General features: G+C 40.4%; 1 protein-coding gene across 8 annotated transcripts in view; it reads left to right on the forward strand.

The window, feature by feature from the left end:
* VPS13B (vacuolar protein sorting 13 homolog B) overlaps window positions 1–16,175 on the forward strand; it is a 948,921-nt gene that overhangs the window by 515,299 nt on the left and 417,447 nt on the right. For all 8 annotated transcript variants that reach the window (XR_004644784.1, XM_034763372.1, XM_034763367.1 and 5 more), the window contains exon 22: window positions 4,678–4,805. Coding sequence is in view for 7 of the 8 variants with exons in the window: in XM_034763372.1 (XP_034619263.1) it covers window positions 4,678–4,805 (128 nt within the window). In the remaining variant the exon portion in view is untranslated. The remainder of the gene's footprint in view (window positions 1–4,677; window positions 4,806–16,175) is intronic.

Consider the following 16,175-nt stretch of genomic DNA (forward strand, 5'->3'; position numbering starts at 1 on the left):
CTTGTTACCCTTCACATTCCTTGCTAGCTGCAATTCCAATTATGCTTTGCCCTTCCTGATTACATCCCTGCATGTTCGATCAATATTTTTAGACTCCTCTCTAGTTTTCTGTCCAAGTTTCCACTTCTTTTTGTGTTTAAGCTTGCTGAAGATTTCTCTGTTAAGCCAAGCTGGTCGCCTGCCATATTTGCTGTTCTTTCTGCACATCGGAATGGTTTGTTCCTGCACCCTCAATAAGGCTTCTTGAAGATACAGCCAGCTGTCCTGGACTCCTTTCCCCCTCATATTAGTCTCCCAGGCGATCCTGCCCTTCAGTTCCCTCGGGGAGTCAAAGTCTGCTTTTCTGAAGTCCAGGGTCCGTATTCTGCTGCTCTTCTTTCTTCCTTTTGTCAGGATCCTGAATTCGACCATCTCATGATCATTGCTGCCCAGGTTGCCACCCACTTCTACTTCCCCTACCAATTCTTCCCTGTTTGTGAGCAGCAGGTCAAGAGGAGCACGACCCCTAGTTGGTTCCTCCAGCACTTGCACAAGGAAGTTGTCCCCAACACTCTCCAAAAACTTTCTCAGAGGTTGTCCAAGAGTTCCTACTTAAGAATAGGAAGACTAGAATGGACTAATTGGCTAAGTGGAAGAGGTTTTCCATGTGGTCCTTGGCCCATGGGAACCATCTGGTGGAGGCTTCCATGCAGGTCAACTTGGAGTACCTGTTACACCTTCAGGAATCAGACCTAGCACTCAGTTCTCTGAGAGTGCACTTGGCAACAATATTGGCACTTCATCCCCCTGTCTAAGGAAAATTGGTTTTCTCCAACGCCATGGTGACAAGATTTCTGAAAAGGCTCCTTCACCTGCATCCTCCAGTGTGAGAGCTGGTCCCCTTGTGGGACCTGAACATGGTTTTAGTGGCTCTAATGGGGCCTCCATTCAAGCACCTTGCTTCCCATCCACTGCCGCTCTTGTCTCAGAAAACTGCATTCTTGATAGCCATTACCTCTATCAGGAGGGTATGTGAGTTGCAGACCCTGATGGCTGCGCCTCCTTCCATGCAGTTCTCCAGAGACAAGGTTACACTTTGGTCACACCTGAAGTTTGTATCCAGGGTGGTCTCTCAATTTCATTTGAACCAGGTGCTGTATTTGCCCGGAGGAGCAACACTTCTATATGCTAGACATTAGACACTGTCTAGCCTTCTATCTGAACAGAACTGAACAGTTTCATGCCTCGCCTCTTCATATCATATGTGGACCCCGTGAAGGGACAAGTAGTCTCTGCGCGGACCTTCTCCAGATGGATAACATCTTGCATCAAGACTGATTATGAGATAGCATCAGCTATGCCTCCTCGGCAGATTTGTGGTCTGCACATACATTTGCTGCTTCTTCCAGAGTTGATGCTAATGTCTGCAGAGCAGTCCTGTGATCCTTACTCAAGTAGACTCTGAACCCCGCCTCCAGATTGGGGTACTGCTCATTAGTCCCCTATTTGGCATACACATCTGCATTTACTCAAAGAAGAAGAAGAAATGGTAACTTACTGTAACTGTGGTTCTTTGAGATGTAATGCAGACATGTATTCCACAACTCACTCTCCATCCCCTCTGCATTGGAGTTTTCCCCTGGATAGTCAGTGCGAAGGAACTGAGGGGAGTCAGGGCAGCGCCGCCTATTATAGCTAGGGGAGGGGCTACAGGCATGAGCGCCTCCCCTGTACAGGTCCTGCTAGGCAAAAGTCTCTGGCTCTGGCGGATGCACACACCTACTTGGAATACACTTGGAATGTCTGCATCACATCTCAAAGAACTACAGTTACAGTAAGTAACCATTTCTTACCTCCTTTCATCCTCACTATCATTGCAATGTCCTGTTCTATACTCTCTCATCTCTTTTTTTTCTCTTTCTATTCCAGTATAACCCAAATGCTGCAACCAAAATAATCTTTCCTTCCTGCTTTTCAGACGGTCTCTTCACCTTTTCTTTATTTCCTTACCTACTACATAAAATTCAACTTTGTCTTTTTTTTTCAAGGCAGTCCATAAACTACAATCTATCACATTTTTGAAATTGAGTTTTTAAGTGGATTTTGCCCAAATTATTAGCCAGCTGTAGTTTTTTTTTTTTTTAACCCTCTCATAGCTTTTTACTGGAAAAAAATATCACAGATTAATTTCTAAGAGAGCATGCTGTTGCCTCAGTCTCTCCCCCTCTCTTGCCCATGCCCCTTTTGGGGTGCTTTAGAATGTGATCTTTTGCCTTGTCCCTATATTTTCAAAGATGATTGAAATTGTCTAATGGCCAAACTTCTCTGAGAAGGGCATACAGTCAGATTTTGCCGGATTCAATTTTAAGATGTATGTGGGACAGAAGAAGGCAGTTGGTTGGTTGGTTGGTTGTTTTTTGGCAGAGTTTATATGCTACAGACTGCTATAAGCATTAGAATTCTATTGATTTTAAATTCATTTTAAAATGAACTAGAAAGAATTCTTAATTTATGCTTTCCATTTTCTCTGCCTGTTCATGGATGTGATAGAATAGAGAAGTTGAAGAAGCTGAATACATCAAAAGATGGTCCAAAATCTCAAAGGGATAATTTAATATTTGTTGTGGAAAATACATATAATTGCTGCTCCTGCTGAAAAAACGTTATTTGGTAGGTCTGTGTTGCAGGATCACTGCCTCATGAGCCTAGGGTGATTCTCCAGTGGCCTTGCCTCAGTTTCCCCTTGTGAGAGTTTGGCTGATCCAGTGACTTGGCCCCACAGCTAAGACTTTAATGGAAGTCCCCCCATTCTGTAGTATACCAGTCAAAAAGACAAGTACAAAAAACCCAGAGTCTATATCCCGGCCTCAAACTGGGCACAGTCCCTGCATCCTGAGGGGCTGGTCTGTCTTCCATTCCAGACACTCTTCATAAAGCCCTCTGGTTCATTATTCAGCCACTCCCACGCTCTGTTCAGTCTTTCCCCGTCAGCCCTTCCTGGGCTCCTTTGGGTCACTCCTTGCTCTTTTGCTGAGCAGCAGCTACCAGAGCTTTCTTCCGGGAGGGTTCCTCCTAATCTCTCCTCCACCCCGTTCCACCTCCGAATAGGCAGGGGTGGCTCTAGCTTTTTTGCCGCCTCAAGCACAGCAGGCAGGCTGCCTTTGGCGGCATTCCTGCGGGACGTCCACTGGTCCCGCAGCTTCGGCGTACCTGACGCCGAATTGCCGCTGAATCCTTGGGACCAGTGGACCTCCCGCAGGCATGCCGCCGAAGGCTACCTGACTGCCACCCTCGCAGGGACCGACAGGGCACCCCCCGTGGCTTGCCGCCCCAGGCACACGCTTGGAGCACTGGTGCCTGGAACCGTCGCTGCGAGTAGGGTTACCACATGTCAAGGTGTTTCCGGATAGGACCTTTATTTGTTTGTCCGATCTCATTTCAGGTAGATTTTTGATATATGAACAAATGTCCATGGTTTTCCTTGCTCGTCCTGTTTCCAACATTGATTCCAGTAGGACTTCAGTTCCTGGCAAGCCCTAATAATGACGTGTGAGTTTACTGGATTTGCCACCCTTATGTCTGTGCTGCTGTTATCAGCGCTGCTGCCTTCAGACCTGGGCAGTTAGCAGCAGCAGCTGGCCAGGTGCCCAACTCTGAAGAGAGTGCCACTGCCATCAGCACAGAAGTAAGGGTGGCATGGTATGGTATTGCCCCTCCAGCTTCCCCTCTCACCAGCAGTATCCTCTATTTAGAAACTTGAAATATGGTAACCCTACCTCCGAGGACTTTCTTTCCGTAAGAGACCTAAATGAGCTACATGACCCAAAAATCATATGATCATACCGGCTCTCACCACTCAGGGAGGTAAGCTAATTGTGTCACAGGTGGGGCCAAGCACTGAGACAGTCTGGTAGTTCGATTCTGCTGGCATACTTGTAAATGAATTCCTCATTTAAATCATTTTTATATTCACATATTATAACTAAATTAAATATTTTATTAATATAGTATGGTACAGTTACTTTTTGTTTTTTCCTTATTAGAAAATTTTATTTTTTCCAACATTTTATGATATTTTTTATGCATTTTAGAATTATCTTAAGCCCATTAGATTTTTAAGTTTAGGAACAATATTTAAATGATGGTTTAATTTTCTTGAATATTTTGGCATGCTTGCTGAAAAACCTTTCCTTAAATTAATAATTAAAGATACCAAGTCAAAGACTGAATTTTAACATGGACACCGTCTCGCTCTTTGCAACAAGTTTACAGAACTAAATCTTTGTTTAGATTACCCAGGCAGCAAATTACGTGGAAAACTTATTATTAGTACATCATCAAATATGCCATCACACGTTGAAAACTGACTTTAATTGCTTAGGTCAAGCATTCTTCGTAATATTTTTTAGCAGCTTACGTTGGAAAAATTTAGGATGTCTCTAAATGCTGTTAAAATGTTGAATTTCTCATCACACTTAATTGATACTATTCCCTTCCTAAGCTTAAAGCTAGTAAATAAAACAATACTAGTCCACTCAAGTTTCTGCTATACAGTGTAAACACTGAAACATACATTTTAAATTGGGGAGTGGAGACAAACTATTTAAAGACTTTAAAGAAAAAAATAATGTATTAGTAATCAATTACTAAGTGAAGGTACATATCATCCAAGTAACCAGTGTATGTTGTTTGCTTTAGAATCTAGGCCTTTGTCACTTCCATTGAAAGCTATGCTGACCTCATCTGAATGCTGCAGAAGTCCTGAGGAGAGAATGAAAGAATTCATTGGGATAGTGTGGAATGCAGTTAAACGCCTTACAATTCAGGTAAGATGAAAAGGGAGTGAGAAAAGTTATGTCTTTCCACTTTTTATGTCTTACACTTTTTATGCACTTTAAAAAAAATCTCTATAAAAACAGCTTCCCAGTTTTATTATTGTATTTTACTTTAAAAATACTAGAGACTGAAAATTAAAATATGGCTATTTGGTAAATTCACCAAGGATTCATAGAATTTAAAATATTTGTATTCGAAGGACTTATCTTTCTACTTAACTTTAAAAGGAGAAGAAAAACATTTGTATGAAGAATTAAACTTTTTTTTATATCACACATATGGAGCTCTTGCACCAGCTGTAATTGGCCCCACAGAGCAGTTTTCTTTCTAACAATAAACTATTTCAGTGCTTTTAAGTATGGAAATAGTATGTGTAATTAATGCAGTCATAGTAGTATCTCATCTACTTAAATTTTTGCCTCTTTGTTGAGATAACAAGTAGAACACTCAGACTAAACTGTACCATTCTGTTCTGCATTAATTTGAGCTCAATAGAAGCAATGCTTTTTTATAACAATGTACATATATACATCCCCCACACAAAAATAAACTATTAAAAGAACATAAGAACATAACATAAGAATGGCCGTACTGGGTCAGACCAAAGGTCCATCTAGCCCAGTATCCTGTCTACTGACAGTGGCCAATGCCAGGTGCCCCAGGGGGAGTGGACCTAATAGGCAATGATCAAGTGATCTCTCTCCTGCCATCCATCTCCATCCTCTGACAAACAGAGGCTAGGGACACCATTCCTTACCCATCCTGGCTAATAGCCATTAATGGACTTACCCTCCATGAATTTATCCAGTTCTCTTTTAAACCCTGTTATAGTCCTAGCCTTCACAACCTCCTCAGGTAAGGAGTTCCACAAGTTGACTGTGCGCTGTGTGAAGAAGAACTTCCTTGTATTTGTTTTAAACCTGCTGCCTATTAATTTCATTTGGTGACCCCTAGTTCTTGTATTATGGGAATAAGTAAATAACTTTTCCTTATCCATTTTCTCCACATCACTCATGATTTTATATACCTCTATCATATCCCCTCTTAGTCTCCTCTTTTCCAAGCTGAAGAGTCCTAGCCTCTCTAATCTCTCCTCATATGGGTCCCGTTCCAAACCCCTAATCATTTTAGTTGCCCTTTTCTTAACCTTTTCTAGTGCCAGTATATCTTTTTTGAGATGAGGAGACCACATCTGTAGCAGTATTCGAGATGTGGGGGTATCATCGATTTATATAAGAGCAATAATATATTCTCAGTCTTATTCTCTATCCCCTTTTTAATGATTCCTAACATCCTGTTAGCTTTTTTGACTGCCTGTGCACACTGCGTGGACATCTTCAGAGAACTATCCACGGTGACTCCAAGATCGTTTTCCTGACTTGTTGTAGCTAAATTAGCCCCCATCATATTGTATGTATAGTTGGGGTTATTTTTTACAATGTGCATTACTTTACATTTATCCACATTAAATTTCATTTGCCATTTTGTTGCCCAACCACTTAGTTTTGTGAGATCTTTTTGAAGTTCGTCACAGTCTGCGTTGGTCTTAACTATCTTCAGCAGTTTAGAATCATCTGCAAACTTTGCCACCTCACTGTTTACCCCTTTCTCCAGATCATTTATAAATAAGTTGAATAGGATTGGTCCGAGGACTGACCCTTGGGGAACACCACTAGTTACCCCTCTCCATTCTGAGAATTTACCATTAATTCCTACCCTTTGTTTCCTGTCTTTTAACCAGTTCTCAGTCCATGAAAGGACCTTCCCTTTTATCCCATGACAGCTTAATTTACATAAGAGCCTTTGGTGAGGGACCTTGTCAAAGGGTTTCTGGAAATCTAAGTACACTGTGTCCACTGGATCCCCCTTGTCCACATGTTTGTAGACCCCTTCAAAGAACTCCAATAGATTAGTAAGACACGATCTCCCTTTACAGAAACCATGTTGACTACTGCTCAACAGTTTATGTTTTTCTATGTGTCTGACAATTTTATTCTTAACTATTGTTTCGACTAATTTGCCCGGTACCGACGTTAGACTTACCAGTTTGTAATTGCCGGGATCACCTCTAGAGCCCTTTTTAAATATTGGTGTTACATTAGCTAACTTCCAGTCATTGGGTACAGAAGCTGATTTAAAGGATAGGTTACAAACCTTAGTTAATAGTTCCGCAACTTCACATTTGAGTTCTTTCAGAACTCTTGGTGAATGCCATATGGTCCCGGTGACTTGTTAATGTTAAGTTTATCAATTAATTCCAAAACCTCCTCTAGTGACACTTCAATCTGTGACAGTTCCTCAGATTTGTCACCTACAAAAGCCGGCTCAGGTTTGGGAATCTCCCTAACATCCTCAGCCGTGAAGACTGAATCAAAGAATCCATTTAGTTTCTCTGGAATGACTTTATCATCTTTAAGCGCTCCTTTTGTATCTCGATCATCAAGGGGCCCCACTGGTTGTTTAGCAGGCTTCCTGCTTCTGATGTACTTAAAAAACATTTTGTAATTACCTTTGGAGTTTTTGGCTAGCCGTTCTTCAAACTCCTCTTTGGCTTTTCTTATTACATTCGTGCACTTAATTTGGCAGTGTTTATGCTCCTTTCTGTTTGTCTCACTAGGATTTGACTTCCGCTTTTTAAAGGAAGTCTTTTTATCTCTCACTGCTTCTTTTACATGGTTGTTAAGCCACGGTGGCTCTTTTTTAGTTCTTTTACTGTGTTTCTTAATTTGGGGTATACATTGAAGTTGGGCCTCTATTATGGTGTCTTTAAAAGAACGTTACTAAGGTTGCAAAGGCAAGCATTCAGAAGTTATGAAATGCCTCAATTAAGGTTTCCTGTGTAACCTTAATTCGACTCCCTTGTGTGCGCGCATTATGATACAGTCTTAAATTACATGATCACCTACTTTTCTCCCCTAGGCAGTCCCAGTTCTCCCCTGAGTCCTAGCTCCTTGTCAAATCTGTTTTTTCATCCCCATGTGTGCACACAGGCAAACGTGTATGTATATACATATGTACACATGTGCGCACATGCACAGTGACACTCAGAAATTATCCAAAGTTAGCATAATATTTGTGGAAAGCCTAACAGATTTTTTTTCTTTATTGAGACCACTCAATGGTATAAAATATGACAACAATGCATTTTTCATGTTAAACTTAAAAATTATTATTGGGGAAGCATAACCATTGGATCTCCCATTACCCCTTCTGCATACAAATTTATTCACTTGTATATGGCCAAATACCAAAGCCTTCACTTTACTTATTCCGTACTGAGAGAAAACTCTTATTGACTTCATTATAGGATAGGGTGTGAAAATTGGAGTTTTTCTGAGTAAGGGCTTCAGGATTGTGGCTTAATATAGAACCTCCTGAAGTTGATGAGATACTATCTATTGACCTCATTGGGCTTTGAGTCAGCTCCTTGGTTCATAGTTTCTAAGTGGGTTTGTCTCTCCCCTCCCAAATGTCATTTTCACCTCTGGGAAAGAGGACAGCTGGAAAAGAGGAGTCAGATATTTACTTGTAAACAAACTATTTTTGTTATGTGTTTGTACAGTGTACAGCACAATGAGGCCCTGATCCTGGATTGAGGCATGAAGGTTCTATTGCAATACAAACAGATGATGATGATAATAATAAAGGAGTGAGTTATGAATGAGAGAATTGGGTGGTGAAGGGCATGGGAATTTAAGGATGTTAATTGTCTCCTCTGCCCAAAATTTCTCCTGGTGATCTTCTCTGTTTTATCAATAACATTTCTGGGGTTTTGAAACCAAAGCATCTGCCAGGAAAATGAAAAATTAGTTCATGTGTTGAGGTGTATGAAAGATTCACCAGTTAAAATAAATACCCAGTTTTTCATATTTGCAAAGAAGTAAAAAATGTTGCAGTTATGTTCTGTCTGTTTTTTTGTAAAAATTAAAGGAGGTTGTGCAAATAGATTTGTGCATTCTCAAAAAAAAAAAAAATTCTGGAAGTGAAGATAAACTGTTGTATAACAAACATGTATTAGCTTGATTCCTTGATATTAGGATATTGGTAGATTTTTTTAATGCTAGATCCACTTCCTTATTTTTCAAATAATTTTTTATATACAGTTTGTAATTTTGGTTATATTTTTGTGACACAATCAGATGCCTTCTGGTTTTGAGCGGCATGAATATGAAAGTGTATTTTTTATCTATTTTAATATTGAAATAGTTCTGTAAAATCACAAAACACTTTACAGATATAAAAAGGACACTGTTGTCCCAAAGAACTTAGCATCAGATTTTTAAATGTAGCTAGCTGTCCAAAAATATAGATAGATGCCTAGTGGGGTTTTCAAAAGTACCTAGGCATCCAACTCCCTTTGTGACTTGGGGACCCTTCTGAAAATCCCATTAGGTACAATCTATCTGCATTTTTAGATGCCTAACTATCTCTTAAAAACTTGGCCTTTAGAGTCTAGGCTCCAATCCTTCAAAGACTCAAACATGCTTAATTTGCTGCCCTGCACATACTCCCATTTGAAGTCAATGGAAACTCTCACAAGGCATGAAGCTAAATGTGTGCAAGTCTTTGCAAGATTTATGACTAAGTGTACTGTCCTGCAAGCCTTTACTTCTGTGAGTTGCTGATGTAGATATTGAGAAGTCCATGTACAGTCAGTGTGCTCATTTGCATAAGTAAGAATTTGCAGGATTAGGACCCGTATAAGACAAAGGAAATGAGGATAACTGGTAAAGAAAAAAAGTTAGTAAAGGGAGGGTCACAAGTTAGAACAAACAGATAATGTGTGCCCTATTATACAAGAATGTAAGAATGGCCATACTGGGTCAGACCAATGGCCCGTCTAACCCAGTATCCTGTCTTCCAAGAGTGGCCAGTGCCAGATGCTTCAGAGGGAATGAAATGAACAGTTTATTGCAGGGGTCGGCAACGTTTGGCACGCGGCTCGCCAGGGTAAGCACCCTGGCGGGCTGGGCCAGTTTATTTATCTGCTGACGTGGCAGGTTCGGCCGATCACGGCCCCCACTGGCCGCGGTTCGCCGTCCCGGGCCAATGGGGGCGGCGAGAAGCGGCGCGGGCGAGCGATGTGCTGGCCAAACGTTGCCGACCCCTGGTTTATTGTTGACCAGTCCCAGCTTTTGGCAGTCAGAGGTTTAGGGACATCCAGCCAAAGCATAGGGTTTCATTCCAGATCATCTTGGCTTATGGTCGTTGATAGACCTATCCTCCATGAACTTATCTAATTCTTTTTTGAACCCAGTTATACTTTTGACCTTTACCACATCCCCTGGGAATGAGTTCCACAGGTTGACCGTGAGAAGAAGTACTTCCTTATATTTATGAGGAACCCCCCTCAGTTTGTTTTGGACCACCTTTGGCCTTCAAGGACTGAGCAGTTGTCCCTTCCTTATCTGTGTCATTAGCATAAGTAGTAGTTGTTTGGTTTTGTTTCTTTTGTTGTCCTTAATAGTTAGTGTTTCCTTTTTACTTCCTTGGAAGTAAAAAAAATAAAGAAGAAAAAGAATGTTATGTTTCCTATATTTTATGGGGGAAATCTCCCATTCCTCCAGGGGAAAGAAGAACTTTCTTCTGCATTCCTCACTGCTACAGGGTGATAGCCCCTCCAGGGGCATCCCGGCTTCAAGAGGTGCCTCTCCTGCAAGGAGTTAATTCCTGTAACAGACAGACACTCTCACTGTGTTTGGTACCTGGGAGAGTCCCATATCCTTCAGGTTTCAGAGTACCAGCCGTGTTAGTCTGTATCCGCAAAAAGAACAGGAGTACTTGTGGCACCTTAGAGACTAACAAATTTATTAGAGCATAAGCTTTCGTGGACTACAGCCCACTTCTTCGGATGCATATAGAGTGGAATAAATATTGAGGAGATATATATACACACATACAGAGAGCATAAACAGGTGGGAGTTGTCTTACCAACTCTGAGAGGCCAATTATGTAAGAGAAAAAAAACTTTTGAAGTGATAATCAAGATAGCCCAGTACAGACAGTTTGATAAGAAGTGTGAGAATACTTACAAGGGGAGATAGATTCAATGTTTGTAATGGCTCAGCCATTCCTAGTCCTTATTCAATCCTGAGTTGATTGTGTCTAGTTTGCATATCAATTCCAGCTCAGCAGTCTCTCATTGGAGTCTGTTTTTGAAGTTTTTCTGTTGTAAGATAGCCACCCGCAGGTCTGACATTGAATGACCTGACAGATTAAAGTGTTCTCCCACTGGTTTTTGAGTATTATGATTCCTGATGTCAGTTTTGTGTCCATTAATTCTTTTGCGTAGAGACTGTCTGGTTTGGCCAATGTACATGGCAGAGGGGCATTGCTGGCACATGATGGCATATATCACATTGGTAGATGTGCAGGTGAACGAGCCCCTGATGGTATGGCTGATGTGATTAGGTCCCATGATGATGTCACTTGAATAGATATGTGGACAGAGTTGGCATCGGGCTTTGTTACAAGGATAGGTTCCTGGGTCAGTGGTTTTGTTCAGTGATGTGTGGTTGCTGGTGAGTATTTGCTTTAGGTTGGGGGGTTGTCTGTAAGCGAGGACAGGTCTGTCTCCCAAGATCTGTGAGAGTAAAGGATCATCTTTCAGGATAGGTTGTAGATCTCTGATGATGCGCTGGAGAGGTTTTAGTTGGGAGCTGACGGTGACAGCTAGTAAAAAGCAACAGAGGGTCCTGTGGCACCTTTGAGACTAACAGAAGTACTGGGAGCATAAGCTTTTGTGGGTAAGAACCTCACTTCTTCAGATGCAAGTAATGGAAATCTCCAGAGGCAGGTATATATCAGTGTGGAGATAACGAGGTTAGTTCAATCAGGGAGGGTGAGGTGCTCTGCTAGCAGTTGAGGTGTGAACACCAAGGGAGGAGAAACTGTTTCTGTAGTTGGATAGCCATTCACAGTCTTTGTTTAATCCTGATCTGATGGTGTCAAATTTGCAAATGAACTGGAGCTCAGCAGTTTCTCTTTGGAGTCTGGTCCTGAAGTTTTTTTGCTGTAAGATGGCTACCTTTACATCTGCTATTGTGTGGCCAGGGAGGTTGAAGTGTTCTCCTACAGGTTTTTGTATATTGCCATTCCTGATATCTGACTTGTGTCCATTTATCCTCTTGCGTAGTGACTGTCCAGTTTGGCCAATGTACATAGCAGAGGGGCATTGCTGGCATATGATGGCATATATAACATTGGTGGACGTGCAGGTGAATGAGCCGGTGATGTTGTAGCTGATCTGGTTAGGTCCAGTGATGGTGTTGCTGGTGTAGATATGTGGGCAGAGTTGGCATCGAGGTTTGTTGCATGGGTTGGTTCCTGAGTTAGAGTTGTTATGGTGCGGTGCGTGGTTGCTGGTGAGAATATGCTTAAGGTTGGCAGGTTGTCTGTGGGCGAGGACTGGCCTGCCTCCCAAGGTCTGTGAAAGTGAGGGATCAGTGAGTCTTAAAGGTGCCACAGGACCCTCTGTTGCTTTTTACAGATTCAGACTAACACGGCTACCCCTCTGATACTTGATACCATAGTTAGTAGTTCTGCAACTTCATATTTGAGTTCCTTCAGAACTCTTGGGTGAATGCCATCTTAACTTGCCAGAGTTTGTGCTCCTTTCTGTTTCCCTCAGTAAGATTTTGATTCCAGTTTTTAAAGGTGGTCTTTTTGGAAATGAAGCTTATAAACTGCAATATTTTAAAACAGAGAATGAGGTAAGGTGATTATTTTTGTTGTTAGTGCTGCGTAACTTAGGGCTTATCTACACTGCCCCACAGTTTGTACTACAGGAGTTTGAATAGCAGTGTGCACCAAAGTGCTGTGCTGTTATTTCCCTGTATGGATGCTGCAGGTGCAAACTAAATGGTTCCGAGTTCACATTAATTTTTTCTCTTCAAACAGGATTACATTACTGTGAGTAAAAACCTGGTATTTCATACCTGCACATCCAGGGAGTGGAGTTACAGTGCAACACTTTGGTGTGCACTGCTATTCACGCCCCCGTAGTCCAAACTGCAGAAGCAGTATAGACATGCCCTTAGAGTTGCCTAGGAAATGTAGCTATTTGCATGTCCAACTTTTTAATAAACTTTCCATGTTTGTGTCCCTAAACCACATTACTTGCTCATTTGTCCAGTTTCTCTTCCATTTTCCCTGTTTCTCCACTGTGTTTTAATCACCATACTATCTCATTATACATAGTGAGATACATGGATAAATGTTGGTGAATATTTATTTTCTTTAACTTTCTGGAAAGAGGCACATTGAGAAGCCATCCAAAGAAAATTACACAAGCTCCCAATGAGATACCACATATGTAATTTAAGAATAGATTTCTAACAATGACTTGGCATTATTTAGGGTTGCACATCCTGCTGAAATATAAAAGGTGAGTAGATTTATTTGCAGGTGCTTTTCTTTCAATTGTACAACATAAAAGTCTGCAGTTGATCATTGGATAAAACAGAACTTGATAACTTAAAATCATCAAAGGATTATTTTTTTAGTGAAAGTTTGAGTAAGTAAATGTGTTGAACCAAAGTCGTGGAAAGTTTATTTTGGAGCCAAGGCTGGTACTGGTTTAGCCCTGGCCCTTTCTGCTCATGATAGTCCCTTGCATGAAGATATTGTGCGTTGGACTTGCTATAAACTATTATTGTTTTCGTGAAAAAGACTTCCAATCTTAACTAAAAATAGTTTTTATTATTTAATTGTGGGCTTTTATATGCAGCCTTGAAGTCTTTTTTGGCAGCTAGGCTGTGGGGGAGGTACTCACTTTTCACATGTTGCTTGTATTAATAGTTGCTAAAATCATGAAGCGGCATAAACAATTATTTTTAATTGGTTGTTAATGCTGAATTCTAGTGGGAATAATGAGGCATCTGTAGTAAAACCAAATGAATTAAAGAGCAATGTTACAGTGAATGACAACCAAATAAGTGTACAATGATTATTTGTAATGCTCAGTAGATACGCCATGTGCTTTAAAATATTTTGAAAAATAAGCCTGTTTCCTGCAATTATTTGAAGTAATAGTTTCTCTAAAGAATATAATTTCCACTGAATTTTTTATTGTTTGAAACTCTGAAATCTAATCATGGGGTTAACTTATATTCTTGTTCCTTGCACAGGACACAGAGAGATTTTGTGACATGTAACTTAGCAATAATATACAGTAGCTATGGGAGGGAGAGAGACTATTAATTGACTGGTTATTTATCACACAGTGAGTGAGTGAGACTGATAGGATGATCCTGCTCATTTCCTGCTAACATCAGTAAGAGATTCCCTCAAGTTTTCACAAGAATTTCTATAAAATGTTTCCATTTTGGAACATTCATCTGCAAATCTAATTTATCAGTTTTGATTTCTGTAGTTTCATGACCGAATAAAAATATTGTTTTAAATTTAGTCAACAGTGAACTGCGCATTGTTCAGAAAGTAGTAGGAAATCAGTCAAATAGTATCAGTTATGTTTTAACAAACTTTAAGTGTGAAATTCTGTCTCCTTTGCAACATACAAATAAGCAGCGCGTGTGTGGTACACCAGCAGAAAAGCTAGAGAGATAAAATGCTATTACCCAACTTGGAAGTAGGAGTCGAGCACCTGTGCAGCTTGGCTACAGCAGCCCTCATTGTTGACCTCATGCCACCCCTCTACATGAGACTTCTGGCCAGTGGATCTCTTCAGTTGGTGGATCTCATATATGTGCACCCCCCTCTTCTCCCCCCCCAACCCCCCCCCAAAACACAACAGACAAACACACACCAGCCTTTTTACAGCAGGAATACATTTACAGGGCTGGGACTTAGAAGGGACAGAGGCCACACTGCTTAGAGGTATCCTTACAAGGTTCCCCCATTGGGCAATTTCTATCACCTATAGCAAGTAGTGGGATTGGCTAGGCCTGGCTATCAAAGTCTGAGCAGGGAAGAGGTGAATCTTTTTAATTGCATCACTATGAAGCATAAGGGGCTGTGGATATCCCTTGCACATCTTCTCCACTCTCCCACACGGCAGCACCTCTGCTGCATTTTGGGCCTTTAGTGGACACTCCACAGCCAGGATGATTTTGCCCTAATACAGTACATATTTTACAATTCTCTCTACTGAACAACCTTCCCTTTTATGCAGTATATAATTTTAAAAATAATATAAACTGCTTTAACAATTCTTGTGCCATCACTTACTTTAGTAAATTAATATTTTCCTTTTTAAATAGCTGAGATCTGGTGATCCACTCACCTTTCAATGTATATATGTTAGTAAAAACTTAAATACAATATGGTTCACTTAATTTTTTTTAATTAGAAGGCAAAACAGTTCTTTTGTCCTTAGTTTATGTTAGTTAGTATATGTTCTAGCCCTTAACATAATAGAAATCATAGTAGGAGGTGATTCCATTTCAAGAATTTGTAATAATTCTTTCTCTGTAATACATGAATGTGTTCAGTATTGGCAAAAGAACATGTTGCTACCAAAACTGAAATAAGATCCTTGAAACAGAAAGGATGTTGCCATGGAAAAGTGAAGTAACACTCAGTACAGCTGCGATACATTAATGAATAGGATATTTTTTTAAAAGATCATTTGTGTTTGGTGTGGCTTGGAGGGTCCCAACCAGATGGTTTCCATGAACAGGATCTGACCCCCAGCTTGAGGACTTCTTACTGGCAGATTACTTCATTTTCTTTCCCTTGGATTGTCAGATCCTTACATTAATGCAAGATTTACTGCTACAGATTTATATTCAGTTACATAGATCAGTCACATTTTACGTTAAAGTCACAATTTTAGAAATACCATTTAACAATTATTTAAAAAGCTAAAAAAGATTTATATGGTAGCTTTAATATATGCAATTGATGTAACTTTAATTTTAAAATATTTTGATTACATATAATTTAAAGTACTTTTCATATCAATAAAATGATCTATAACATATATTATTATTATTTAATCCAATATATAGTGCATCAATATTGGGTGTATTCTTCCCTCCCTTTACTGGAACTTGCTGTAAGCCAAATCTCCGGGGTGGGATTGGGCAGGGGAGAGTGCGGGGGAGAGGCACTGATTCTGCTTTCCGATGCATGTGAAAATCCCACTGAAACTTGTTGGAATTTAGTGAGGGCAAAATTTGGCCCAATGAGAAATGTAACATGTTCCTTAAGAACCCACTGTTGAATCCTCTAACAGGCATTTCCACATATAAACTGATAATTTCCTGTGCAAACAGGTAGTAATTGCCTGATTTGTACTGGAAAATGTGTGTTTTTAGAGGTTCATCCATTGTATCCTCCTTTGAAAACCTTAAACTATATATTCCTCTAATTTAAGACCTCCTATATGATGCATTTAT

This window comes from Trachemys scripta, chromosome 2, assembly GCF_013100865.1.
Source record: "Trachemys scripta elegans isolate TJP31775 chromosome 2, CAS_Tse_1.0, whole genome shotgun sequence".
NCBI lineage: Eukaryota > Metazoa > Chordata > Testudines > Emydidae > Trachemys > Trachemys scripta.